General features: G+C 34.2%; 1 protein-coding gene across 2 annotated transcripts; it reads right to left on the bottom strand.

The window, feature by feature from the left end:
- Positions 1 to 476: 476 nt before the first annotated feature.
- On the bottom strand, positions 477 to 14,153 carry LOC125677456 (uncharacterized). Of its 2 annotated transcripts, XM_056160411.1 has the most exons (4): positions 13,484 to 14,153; positions 12,585 to 12,636; positions 12,326 to 12,406; positions 477 to 1,324 (listed from the first exon to the last, which is right to left on the bottom strand). In XM_056160411.1, the coding sequence occupies exons 2-4, from the start codon at positions 12,633 to 12,635 to the stop codon at positions 956 to 958; spliced, it is 501 nt and encodes a 166-aa protein (XP_056016386.1). In that variant the 5' UTR covers position 12,636; positions 13,484 to 14,153; the 3' UTR covers positions 477 to 955. The 2 variants fall into 2 exon arrangements, with proteins under 2 accessions (XP_056016386.1, XP_056016385.1); XM_056160410.1 differs by lacking the exon at positions 13,484 to 14,153 and having other exon boundaries at positions 12,585 to 12,903.
- Positions 14,154 to 14,919: the final 766 nt, after the last annotated feature.

Raw genomic sequence — 14,919 nt, 5'->3', positions numbered from 1 at the left:
CAGAAAATTTCACTTTATTTCGATACCCACTTCTGCCCCTACCCAGGGTTGAACTCACGACCTGCGGAACCAAATCTCCTAGCAGCATGTAACCAGCGCATTAGACCGACACACACACGCGCACGCACACACACGCACACGCACACACACACACACACACACACAACCTTCTGCAAAAGTGGAAATTCGAAAGCAAATTTGAGTTGTAATATTTAGCGACTAGGCATTTAAGCCCTACTGCGCTTGTAAAGTTTAGGAAGAATCTCTCAAAGTATTAGAAACATTTTGTAACATTAACTGAAAAATATATTTCAGGAACAAGACAGATACACTCTCTAAATACTTATGCCGGTGTAATGCAATTATTATATATTTCTCTTACTGTTTATGTAGTGAAAATTAAACATTTATATTCAAATTCATTTCACTGAAAGAAACATTTCAATTAATTTCTACGAAATAAGAACACTCCATTACAGTGAAGGAAGCATTTAATAGATGCATACATGACAAACAAATTTCCATTGGAACCGATTCTTAAACTTTTCAAGCACAATATATAAAGAAAAATTAATTATCAAATGCAATAATTCATCAAATGCTTTTTCAATCAAAATTTGTGTTCAATGTATGACTAAAACAATTTATCTTATTCTCAAAACAAACAAATATTACATATACACACATGCGACATGGTATAATTGAGGATAACTTCCAAAATCTAATCAAACATTTAAGTTACTAGCTTGGCATCTACATTGACAAAAACTGTGTAGGTATTAACTCTATGCTTATATTATATTCAGACACTTATAAGAAGATGTTCCTGATTTACGCAACTTGGCAGCATTTGATTGCACAAACAATGGCTGATTTAATGATACTATAGGTTGTTAATTGTCAAAATAGAAATGTTAATTTCTTTGAAACAGTGACAATACACTAGTCAGCAGTTCTATTTCAGGCACGTGATGAAACCACTTGATGATTCAGCAGTGAGTGGAGGATGACTGTTACAGGCTTTGAAGTAATATAACACTATTGAAATGATCATTGCTATGCCAATTAACGATAGAAGTAAGACAATAGAAGTGACGGGATTATAGTAGACATCAGAGAGATGTGTGACATTGGCACTCCCCATGGCTGCGTTTTTAGAAGTGTTGTCTTCTCTTTTCATTTCTGTCGTTGCTTTGGCTGTTCCATTTCTGTCGTTGCTTTGGCTGTTCCATTTCTGTTGTTGCTTTGACTGTCCCATTACTTTCGTTCCGTTTCTGCATTTTACGCCGATAATTGTTAACAATCTACTCAGCAGACATGCCTCCTGTAAATCAAATTAAGATTTGATCAAAGCAATATATCTGCATGATTTAAAAATACATATTCTTTGGTTACATATTTTCCCTCCTATTTTTCTATAGATTATATCTATATTCAAGATACGTGTGTCAGTATGCAACATAATCCTGTCAACAAGCAAGACTAATATAAGCAAATAAGAATTTGGAAAATTTTCAAAAATTATCAAAGATCGCCTACATGCGACGTCCAATATGCTAGATGCAACTTATTCATGTTGACATGCAACTTATTTATTTCGACATGAGAGACAAATATGTCGACATGCAACTTATTCATGTCGACATGGAACTTATTCATATCGAAATGAGAGATAAATTTGTTGACATGCCACTTATTTTTGTCGACATGCAAGATAAATATGTCGACATGCAACTTATCTATATCGAGTTGCAACTTATCTGTTTGATTGCAATATCAATATGTCGACATGCAACTATTTATCTCGACATGCAACTTATTTATCTCGACATGTGAGGTGCATATGTCAACATGCATATTTATCTCGCATTTCAACATAAATAAGTCACATGTCAACGTTTATAAGTTGTATTTGACATAAATAAGTTGCAGGTTAACTTAGATAAGTTACATGATGACATAAATAAGGTGTATGTCGACATTAATATGTCGCATATCTACATAATTATCTCGCATGTCAACATAATTAAGTTGCATGTCAACATAATTAAGTTTTGTCTAACATATTGGAAGTTACATGTGGGTGATATTTGCATGATAACTTTGGAATATTCTACAAATTCTTATATGATTACATTTTTCTTGCATGTCAACATAATTATGTTGCATGTTGACATAATTATCCTGCATGTCGATATACTCAGTATTTATCTTGCAGGTAGACATAAATTTTAGAAAAATAACTTGCTTACAGGGTGCAGAAATATGCTATCGTTATATTCTCCTATTCTGGTAAATAATTTACTGTAAGTCGTGTTGTACTAAAGGAACCATTTTGATATTTGAAAGTGCATGATAGTTATTTGGTCCAGGTATATAAAGTTCTGGTCAAGGTAAATTGGTCATCGACGAACAATCAGCCAGTTAGAACATCTTTTTTTTCGTTATCTGCACCTATGACCGAGTCGAATTCGGCCTTCGTCGCTGAAGAGCTTAAAGTTCATACGGATTCACAGATTGAACGACCTGACCCTATGCATGATTCTTCTGACGAATTTACTACTACAGACACTTTAGACCTTTTTTCTGATAGACTTGAACAGGCACTGAAACGGCAGAAACGGGAAGTTGTTAGTAAAATCAACCTGACATTGAAAACAATCGATACAAAGGTACATATGACTTTAAGTTTCAGAGTTATGAAATACAATTTGAATTCAACGCGGCAAGATAGAATGACATTACGAAAACTATAACCAATAGAAATGTTGACTTGGCTGTTAATAATATATTTATTTATATAGCACCCTATATGACTATAGATAACCACTCTAAACGCTGCACACGATAAAAATGATACAGCGTGTTATAAACGTAGTAAAAGGAAATTATAATAGCATTAAGACAGATAATATCAAAACAATGCTAGAAAAACATGAATAATGTGAAGTAAAATTACTAAAACATGATATGCATGAAAAAAAAAGTTCCACTCCGTACAATCAAATGATATAAAATTCAATAGTTGAAATATATATACAATTATACACTTGAAAAAGTCATGTTAAAATGATTGTAAAGAAACCATAAAGATCTAACCACCTACAATACTTATATATTAGTTGATGTTTTGTTGATGTTTTGAATTCTATTTTAAAGATATTAAACAAAAAGAAAAAAATCGTATTGCCCATATACATATATGGGTGTGATTTTAATCAGGTATATCTGGATGACCTAATTACTGATGTTGATGATGATTCAAAGCTAAGTCAAGCTATGTTCAGAGCTAAGAGAAGCAACTCCAAGAAGCCTTATGATAGAACGTCTCGAGAAGATTCGGATTCCTTTCCTGGTAGTCAAGTTGATTGTATGAGTAATTAAGGAGGTATGCTACATTAGAGAAATTTGATATGGATGAAAAGTGGAGGAAATGTACAACAATATTTTGAAATCTAAAACTTTCAAATTTACTTTGTATAGTAAAAATATGGAGTTTTCATAGAGAGCAATCTGAAAAAATTAAAAACCCCTAAGGACTCGAACCCGGCCGCGATCTACAGTTCAGTAGTCGACGTGTTAACTTACTTAGCTACTCAGCTAGGCGATGATTTTGTTTTTAGGAATTTGCAAATATTGCTGATACTTATATGTTCATCCATGTTTTAGATTGTTATATCTTTATTTTCTTGTAATCGAACTGTTTGATAGGCGCTCAAAACACTTTATATTTAGTTTTGTTATATTTCGTTGAAATACTATTTATAGAAATGTTTTATATTCGAATGAGTGACACGAACAACATAAATAAATTTCTATAAGTTGTATTCTAGTATAGGAACTATTCTAATACGAAGAAGTGCATAATGGGTCGGTGTAATGTCGTAATAAGTGTAATGTTCTGATTGGCCTGATGGGCAATGATTCTATCTACACTAAAACATATTTTGAAAATATAATATCTTAAGATTTGTTCTAATTAAATATAAGTTTTTCTTTCATAAAATAATAATTTTTCAAAAACAAAACTGTATGCGTTTTAATGCATAATGATTCATCATTTTCAAATCCGAGGGATATAATGTCCTGATAATTGGTGTAATGTCCTGATGAGACATTTCTACAAAAATGATACACTTTTACGATGCATCCATATCGTTTAGTGCTGAATCCGAATAATCATTACCACGTATATGATAAATGATTATAATTTATTAACTACATAAATATGAAATACGCTACTGATATAAAAGAGAAATATGACTTTTCATTCGTCTGTCATCTTCTGACTTTGATGTATACCCCTACTCACATGTTTCAGTCCCCCCCCCCCCCCCCTAAAAACTCACCTTAGTGATCTCTTACACATGACTTAGTTATCTTGAACGTACAACTTAAGTCATACAGTCTGTCATATGTAAAACTTTTTTCTCTTTAATCAAAACATGATACATAGAGGCTTCAAGTATACAAATAATCATATACTGACAACTCAACTTTATGACAAACGTGATGGTTTCAACTTCTCCATCGTCATCTTCCCATACTTATGTACATGCATCAATATTTCATTATCACCTGCATATGGAGTTTACATCTCTCAACTGATTCGATACACAAGAGCTTATTCTGCGTATGGTAAGTTTTTAAATCGAAGCAGGCTACTGACAATGGAGTGATGAAGTTTTGAAATATTGTTAAAGAAATCTAGTTTTGGAAGACAAAATGAAAGCATTATATTTCAATTTAGATAGAGCTAATGTATTTTGATGGTACATTTTCCGAAGATCGTCAAATTTCGTTTTCTTCAATAATTCAGTATTTTTTTCTCAAGTCTTTCAAGTTTATTCGTCCAAATAATATTATAACAAATATCATTACCATGTCTATGATACACATCAAATTATTTTACGTATTTTGAACTTTATTCAATAAATTAGTATCTTTCAACTAATCTGAACAATCATCTGCATGTTGTACGATTTCTAGTTTGCCATTGATATCATCATCTGTCGGTTACAAACAATATAAACAGACTGGATATATCATCGCCTTCCAGAGTAAAGAAAATCCAATTTCAAATTTCTTCCTTTGTACGATGAAAATCTTTGGGAGCACCATCAGTCAGCTGAACATGCTGATCAGTTGAAAAAATCGCTACGAGTAAGTAATTTAGATGCAGTCGAAAAGGTGAAAAATGCTCCAACAGAATTTGATGTTAAAAAATTGGAAATTCCGTGTGGGACGCGGAGGGATGAAATGAACAAAAACTTTAAATAATGGAGAAAATCATATCTGCGAAGCCCGAACAAGTAAACACATTCCAAGATCAACTTGCAGCTTCTAACATCAATTCAATTTTTGTCAAGTCCACTGTTGACGTGTACTGGGGCACGGACTTTATACCACTGGTACATTTCACACAAACCCTTCAAATTGGCTTAACGAAAATAAACTTGGACTCATCGTGAGGAAAATTGCTACCAAATATAAAACGAAACTCAGGAGCGCATCCCTACCAAGGAAAGGGCCTCAGTGCGAGGGGAGTCAAAAGAAAAAAATATCCAAGATTTCAAAAAATAACAAAAAGAAAAACGAAAATGATTCAGGTTTGAAATAATGCGAATTAGCAATTTTCCCAACCACATGAATGAAACACTTTATCATTCTTCTCCTCAAAGTCCAGAGACCTTAATACATATAAGAAGAGGTCCATGGGCCACATCGTTAACCCGAGTCACCTTCGCCCATACCTGAAGACTTTCCATATATATGTCTATTTGCATTTAAAACCTTAGTCCCTATTGTGGCCCTAACCTACCTCTGGATGCCATATTTTTACAAACTTGAATCTGCACTATCTCAGAAAGCTGTCAGGTATATGTAAACTTCTTTGGCCCAATGGTTTTTGAGATTTTAAAAAAAGTTTTTCCCTATATATTTCTATGTAAAACCTTGATCCCATATTGTTTCCCCAACCTACTCCTAGGGACCATAATTTTAACAAACTTAAATCTGCGCTATGTCAGGAATCTTTCATGTATATCTTAGCTCTTTTTACTCATTGGTTCATAAGAAGAAGATTTTTAAAGATATTCTCTATAAATATTTGTATCAAAACTTTGATCCCCTATTGTGGCCCCAACCCACCCCCGGGGGCCATGTCTTGAACAAACTTGAATCTGCACTATGTCAGAAAGCTTTCATGTAAATCTCAGCTCTTCTGGCCTATTGGTTCTTGAGAGGATTTTTAAAGATTTTCTCTATTTATTTCCATGTAAAACTTTGATCCCTTATTGAGGTCCCAACCTACCCCCGGCAACCATGATTTGAACAAACCTGAATTCGCACTACATGTATGTCAGGAAGCTTTCATGTAAATCTTAGCTCTCTGTCTCAGTGGTTCCTGAGAAGATTTTAAAAAGATTTTCTCTATATATTTGTATCAAAAATTTGATCACCTATTGTGGCCCTAACCTACCCCCGGGGTCATGCTTTGAACAAACTTGAAAGTTTTCATGTAAATCTCCGCTCTTCTGGTCCATTGATTCTTGAGAAGATTTTTAAAGATTTTCTCTTTTTCCATGTAAAACTTTGATCCGCTATTGTGGTCCCAACCTACCCCTGGGGGCCATGGTTTGAACAATCCTGAATCTGCACTATGACAGGAAGCTGTCATGTAAATATTAGTTCTTCTAGCTCGATGGTTTTTGAGAAGATTTTTTAAAAGAAATTTTCCCTATATAATTCTATGTGAAACTTTGATCCCCTATTGTGGCCCCAAACGACCCCTAGGGTCCATGATTTGAACAAACTTGAATCTGCGCTATGTCAGGAAGCTGTCATGTATATTTTAGCTCTTTTGCCTTATCGGTTCTTGAGAAGAAGATTTTTAAAGATTTTCTCTATACATTTGTATGAAAAACTTTGATCCCCTATTGTGACCCAACCTACCCCGGGGGCCATGATTTGAAAAAACTTAAATGTGCACTATGTCAGAAAGCTTTCATGTACTCATTTATACAACCATGAACGATGTGGTGAATGAAAAAAGGAGCCTTCTATTGTAATCATTTGATATGACAAACAACTTGAACATGGGTCCAACCTCACGAAGCAACTGATGAGAAGACGGGAAAACAACAGAAGAAGTAATGAACCCAAGCATCAAGCTGCATTTCATCATGATGAATAAACGGATATAACATAATACCAAGAATGATAGAAAGAGAAAAAACAAGCAGATATTGTTCAATCCGCTTACTTTACTGTTGATGTTGATATAATGGAAAATGAGGACATGAAATTCCTTATTCTAAAATATCCTATATTCAGAGAATCTCGGTACCTTCATATAGCGACAGGATTTCATCTATGTTATGAATTCTATCGAAGATTATGCCAGACCATTGACTAAATATGGAAGAGAACTTGATACATGGTCAGAATGGATTAAAAGTATAAGAGGAATATTAAAATCCCGTATTAAGCACACCAAAACAAAAGTACATACCATCTATCTTTCTGTGTTTAGTAAACCAGTGATAAAAGGAATTGGATAGGTTACATGAGGAATATGTTTTGGTTCCAGCTGACAGAATTTGAAACAACATTGTCTTTGTTTGTAAGGCTCATTATTACAACTATATTTTAAACGAACTTGGCATTAATTCGACATTTGGTAACAGTTCTTAAACCCTGACTGTCCTTTCTCAAGATGAAAATCTTGAAAATCATGCTTCAGTTTTAGACATATGTGATATCACAGTCACTAGGACGGATGAATAAACGGATTCCAAAACTTCACTAAAAGCCTTAAAAAGAAAGATACATTGCCGTTATCTTTGCTCCTCATGGAAATATCAACTGCTGTGAAGAAAAAACTTCAAACGTACTCCACCTCTGTCGGCGCAGGTTCGAATCCCGCTCGCGCCGGTAAGTGAGAAAGTTTCCCAGTTTACTTTCGGAAGGTCGGTGGTCTATTCCCAGGTACATTGTATCTGGATTCTCTCTTCCACCAATAAAAACTGGGCGCCACCAGATAACTGAAAAATTGTTGAGTGTGGCGGAAAACATCAATTAATCGATCAATCAAACGCACTCTGTCATAACCATTTCCTAAAAGATGCTTCACACGAAATTATGTTATTAAGAAAAAGTAAAAAGTGTTCAACTGTTATTGTGTGACGGAATATAGCTGATAATCAATTGCAATAGGGCAACTGAGTTTACTCAGGTGACCTGATACCGTATGGCGCTTTTTTGCGCGGGAGTGATAAATTTGGCTTATTCTAGCGGTTACGTTGCTTTCCACCACACTTTCACTCGCAAACTACGCGCACAATTCCGACTTCAGTATTTGCAAGAGAGATAAATCTTCCCTGTCTACCAAAATTTATTCCGCTAAAATTATAATCATTTCTTTGAGCCTGCAAATCGAAAAACCCCACTTTACAGGAAGACTAATGCATAATTATTATATCCATGACACTCTCTACATTAAGAGTTGGAGATATTGACACTTGGGTTAAAGGAATAGACCTTAGGGTGGGGCCAAATGCATTAAATATTTGAAAATCATTTTCTCTACTTCCACAGTAGTGGAAGATAAAATGAATGCATGGTTATGATGTCCATAACGCCTTAATCGACATGTACTTGAATTGTAAAATGTATTGTTCCTGGCAGGGTCAGGGGTTAATATTTTGGACGGGGCGAGGTTGGCTATATATTACTGAAAATGCACCAAATCCTTTTCACTACTTCCGCAACAGAACGCTCCTTTCATTGTATGCATTGTGAAAATAATTTTGAGCTTAATGAATATGACAATAGACAATAAGCATATGACAATAAGGCATTTTCAGGTGAGTTGAAACTTGGGGGGGGGGGGGTACCTTGAGCATTTGGTCTTGATAATTTGTTTAAACTTTTTCGTTCTACTAATGTTCAATGACAGATGATCACATATTTAGAAGTTATTTCATTGAGATGGAATTAAAATCAAAATCAATGAAAGTCTCATCTAAAATAGCTCAGGATATATTCATAAGATTATGTTTTCTTAAAAGTATATCAAACTCAGAGTTCAAGGCTACAAGGTCATGATATGACATTAAGTGTCTTGTCATAACAAATATACCTAAAGAATATGAAAGATCTGCCTTTAGGAAATATTAAATAGGTCAGAGTGTTATCAAAAGTAAATTCTTAAGATCACACATCATCACATCACAATGTCTCTTGAATATGAAAGCCCTAGCTTAAATAGTTCAAAATATATTTTAAAGATTTTTATTTTATATCACCATATACATGCAAGACTTTGATCCCCTACTGTGGCCCCAACCTATCACCCGGGGACAATAAATTGTACAAACATGAATCTACTCTGTGTCAGGAAGATTTCCACTTTTATAACCCTGTGGTTTTTGAAATGAAGAATTCTAAAGATTTTCCTAAATCTTTAATCATACACGTATGTAACTTGTGATCTGCTGTGGCCCCATACGACCCTCGGGAGCCATGACGTCTACAGAATTGAATTTGCACTATTCAAGGAAACTTCCATGGAAATATGAATTTTTCTGGCCAAGTGGTTCTTGAAAAGAAGTTTTTCAAAGACTTTCCCTATATGTTCCCATGGAAATTTTATCCCGTATTGTGGCCCTACCCTACCAGCAGGGTAATTATTTTAACAAATTGGAATGCGCACTATATCATAAAGCTTTCATGTAAATGTAAACTTTTCTGGACACATGGTTTTTATGAAAAATATTTGAAAAGATTTTTGTTAAATATTCCCATGTAAAACTGATCCCTTATTGTGGCCCCACCCTACCTCCGGGAGATCATAATTTCAACAAACTAGAATCTGCACTGTTTCAGAGAGCTGTCGAGTAAATTTAAACTTGCCTGGCTTAGTGATCCTTGAGATTTTCCCAATATATTTGTACATGTATGTATAATTTTGATTCCCTATTGTGGCCCCATCCTACCGCCAGGGTCATGATCTTTACAAACTTGAATCTACTCTATGTCAGAAAGCAGTCATGTAATTACAAACTTTTCTGGCTAAGAAGAAAGTTGTGAAATATTTCCCTAACATATTTCCATACAAAACTAGATCCCCTATTGACCAAACCCTACGCTTAAAACAGTAAAATGAAGTTTGAATTAAGAATACATAGAATGTGGTGGTAAATCCCTTCCATACAAACTATATCAAAATATGCAAGCATATGTATGAACAATTTAAAACCACCTTGGGACATGAACCTTATACCTAGGGGTCACAATGTTGGTAGAGGATTGAGTGAGCATTATAATCATGAGAATAATTTGCCTTCTTGATGTCCAAAAGTGAAGACGTTTTTCTACGATATAACGCATTTCAATAATGAATAACTTAGTTCCACCCTGGGGGCTGGATCTTAAAGCTACTGATCTTGAATTCGACAATTAGAGTAGAGCGCTCATTGCTTATCATAACCATGTAAACAGTTTGACTGTCTGGTGTCTAGAAGTCAAGAAGATAATTTTTGAAAATTAAATCATTTTGATGGTTTTGATACCATCCTATTTAGGCCCTAAGGAGACAGGGTCCAAGGTATTCACAAGTTTTGTTTCACTTCACCTATGGTTAGAATTTGATCAGTAGTTTCAGGGAAGAAGCTGAAACTCTTCACATAGTATTCATTGGTTTTCAATTGATCGTGCTACTTTATTAGATGATCTGTTTTTAAATTCTCATCAAGCAGAGTTTAATCAAAAGCTTCTACATGAGAAAGAAAAAACCCTCAACTCGACAATAGGATATTTTATCTATCAAAAATGATAATTTTCATTCATATGTCGATTCGATTTATACATGTGCACTAGAAATGAAATACACTACAGAGTCCTCAATATCTGCTTGTTACTTAGATATTTTATTGAATGCAGATATTAACGACAAACTAACATCTCAACTTCACGTCAAATGGGATGATTTCAGCTTTTTCATCGCCAACTTCGCATATTTATGTAGCAATATTCCATTATCACCTGCATATAGTGTTTATACCTCTCAACTGATTCGATACACAAGAGCTTGTACAGCGTATGATCAGTTTTGAAATCGAGACAGGCTACGCACAAACAATATGTTAGTGCAGGAATTTCAACAGACTCGTTTAAAGTCAGCATTTCGCAAATTCCATGGTCTTCATACTGATCTAGTTGGGAAATACAACCTATCATTGGTCAAATGCTGTCTGACGTTTTTCTTATCGATTGTTAGTCCGACCTTGACACACTGATTTGACTACGGTTTATTCTATTTATCTGATCAAGTTAAGGGCTCATGAAGTGTAATCAGTTGACAATGTATGTTTACTCCTTCTAGGCACCTGATCTCACCTCTGGTATATCCAGGGGTCCGTGTTTGTCGAACTATATATTTTGTATTGGTTACTGAAGAGTCATTATTTGTCGAAATGTGCATCTGGTGCATCCAAATTGGTACCGTACAAGTTTTACATTGTGACCCCTGGGTCGAGGCCTTTGCTGGTGGACTGTTAGTCCCCGAGGGTCTCTACAGCCCAGTAGCTAAGTACTTCGTTACTAGCTTGAAAATATGGATGTATATTTAATTGTTGTTATAAAATTTAGAAATTCATTTCAAAATTAAGGATTATCTCCCCCATACATAGCTCTTATTCTTAGACGAATTTGACTCCACTTTTTTGGCACGCTGTTTTTGGCTACATTTAGCTCTAAAACTTCATTGTTATTTCAGTTTTCAAACATTTCGGTTGAGCATCACTGAAGAGACATTATTTGTCGAAATGCGCATCTGGTGCATCCAAATTGGTACCGTACAAGTTTTACATTATAGGAGTTATGAGATTGATTATTGTTCGTTATCTTCAATTTTCATGCATAGGAAGGCTGTTTCTAGTATTCCTTGCTATCTCTTTGCGAATGAAAGTTTGAATGAAATATATACTATGTTTGAATTGTAAAACAGAAGATTAATAAAATAGAAATGGACTTGCATATACATGTTTATAATATTCCTTTTTTGTTTTTATTAAAACGATTTATTGAAATTAAGCAATTATGAGTGTGTACTACGTAATGCCAATGATGATTGCATATTAATTTAAAGGAAACAACAACTACAAAAAAAGATCACAAGCTCAAAGATGTCTATCATATTATGCCCCTGCCATGCTTTGAAAATCTTGAGCCTTGATAGACGATAAAGTTTGATTAAAAATGCTCACTCTAGTCTTTAGCTTAGGTGAGTTAATTTGTTTCTGCCCCGATATTGATATCGTACCTCTGACGTTTGTGTAGTAGTCTCGTTCTTATCCGCGAGAGGTGTTGATGTGGAGTGATTGAGTGGTATGGGATAAGCAGTCTGCAAAACAATACACATATTACATATATTTAGACCTGATTTAAAACGCAAGTAATTCAAGCGTAAAACATTCACTTTACGAGGTGTGGATACAAAATGAAGACTTTTACTGTAATAATTTGATACAACAAAGGTAATTCTAACACAAATTGAACATTTGTCCAACCATGTATCATACCACAATAAAACAGCTACTTCCGATGACAAAAACCAAGATGTAAAGATTCATCCTGCAAAAGAAACGAGATATGTTTGTCTCTAAAAAGAGAATTAACAATTATATTATTATTATGTTTGTTTAAAACAAATGCAATTAAAATCACACGTATGAGAAAATGTTGCAACACGAACAAGAAAAAAGTGACACACGCGTAAAATCTTGGTAACCATCAAGAATATTTTACAATTATTTCTGTTAAATGTAACAATTACCAAATAAAGCAAACCATTTATAAACTCTTTATAAACTCTATCGTTCTTATATTAAAACCTATTTTATCCCCCATTCAGTCATTCAACAAAGATGGAAGAGTTTTTAAAGACAAAATAATATCAAATACGTCCCAAACAAAACCAAAACAAATTAGATTGGTACTAAAGAAGAGAAAAGTGCGGTATACATTGCAGAAATTGGACGATGAACTTTTACCTTGTTGTAATCATTTATGTGATGATTTGGACTGTGAGCATTAGTACGCCATTAACTTCCGGGGTAAGGGAAGTAACTCAAAAATGTATGCTATTACTTAATAATGTTATGTTTATTATTTTGGTAAGCCAGCAATTGATTACAATTCTCTTTCTAAAATCAAAAAGTATAATTGACCTCTCCTGACGACCGATAATGATCATTGCATTTAAATAGTCCGAAATTCAACACATTTCTATTGTTTTCAACAATTTTTGAATCATGTCTTCAAAATCGCTCGAATTTCCTCTGTTGTAGTCTATTTAGATTATCAATGACCTGAGCTCCTATGTTCACAAGCATATAGTAGAGCTAAACAGTCATACCTTTCACATTCATGATTCAAAGGATACCTATAATATTTTTGGGGTATAATTTAATATACTTACCTATACAGCGTGCCTTTATGATTTTTCTTTTTATGATATTAGTGCGCATGCACGTATATCCTCCAATTTATGACGGCCAGTTCCGGAAAATTCCAGTTAATGGATAAAACTTCAAGAAGTGTCTACAATTCAAATCCACGGCATTTATAAGCACAGGGTGAAAGGTTTCTACGACTTGGAGTGATATTTCGGATTCCTTTTTACATTCAGCTATTTAGATGATGAATAAATGGCATGTTTCCAAAAGACAAAATCATGCGCTTCATTCACTTATGACAGTCCTGGCCAGATATCTCAGTTGGTCCGTATTTGCCCAATTATCTATTTTGTACTGCTTATATGAGTTATGAGATTGATCACTCCTCCTTATCCTCACTTTTCATGGTACAGCATTTGACTGGGGATTTAGGGATCCCAGTTCAAATTTTGGTGTTGTCCATTGCATTTTCGCATTTCCTCCTTGTCTATTACACACTAAAAGTGGCGATTGTCGCATCCTTAATATCCACACAGCTGACATCATATTTGGAATTATTGAATAAATCTGGTACATAATTACTAAAGTTTTGTTTAAGATACAACTATATAACTGACATCAGAATTTTACCATTATACAGTTGTTTGGTCACGAAAACGATGCTAAACAGACACAATGTACGTAAAGAATACTCCAAAGACGCAGTATTCACTAAATCTCTCTTGTACAATTTTCAGTAGATCCCTCTATATAAATTCCGGTACCGTGAGAACATTATATATTTTCATCTTTCACGTCACAATTGATCTGAAAGTATCTTGACTGATATATACTTTCAAATTGAACAACTTGAATTATCTGAATGAAGTCGTTCTTATAAGTTATCCTGTGGTATTTCAATTTCCTTAAAATTGTCGAATTCAACAACAGTCATTCCAGTACTCCAATTGACCACTGGCAGTCACTCATTAATCGTTAAATGCTAACAAAGGTATTTAGATATTGGAACGGTACCAAATATCGGTGTTATAGGATTTAAATGTAACATAAGAATGAGTAGTTATTGAGGTTCATTGTTTAAAATTTGGAGATATTTAACTTTGTGTTTTGTAAAGCATTCTGCTATTTTGATAATCTATATTTACGTCAGTTCAAACACTTAGACAGCACTTAACAATCAATTATAGAGTTTGTAGAGAATCTCTTCCTATTTCAAATGTGCACCATCCTCTCCTGTTGTACTACGACAGTGCGTGTTGTACAATCTTTCAATTCATTGCATTTACTGTGGCTTAGAATTTCACCATCAATTGCGTATGGATTCATTTCACTTCCAAAAGGATGAAAATGGCTTGGAAGACAACAAAAAAAATTCCAGGGTGGAATTGGATGTCATGAAGCTCCTTCCGACAAATGAATTTATGAAATTCCAGGGAGTGATGCATGTCCAATAAAAATG

Source organism: Ostrea edulis, chromosome 3, assembly GCF_947568905.1.
Source record: "Ostrea edulis chromosome 3, xbOstEdul1.1, whole genome shotgun sequence".
Lineage (NCBI taxonomy): Eukaryota > Metazoa > Mollusca > Bivalvia > Ostreida > Ostreidae > Ostrea > Ostrea edulis.
Note: the sequence above shows the minus strand (reverse complement) of the source record. Positions and strands in the feature narration are given on the sequence as shown.

What these genes read in the sequence shown, in the direction of transcription:
- LOC125677456 (XM_056160411.1), bottom strand. Translation starts at nt 12,635, where the DNA reads ATGAATCTTTACATCTTGGTTTTTGTCATCGGAAGTAGCTGTTTTATT. An exon ending in GAAGTAGCTGTTTTATTGTG is followed by an intron (nt 12,407 to 12,584) that starts GTATGATACATG and finishes ATTGTTTTGCAG; the next exon opens with ACTGCTTATCCCATACCACT. An exon ending in CTACTACACAAACGTCAGAG is followed by an intron (nt 1,325 to 12,325) that starts GTACGATATCAA and finishes TTTGATTTACAG; the next exon opens with GAGGCATGTCTGCTGAGTAG.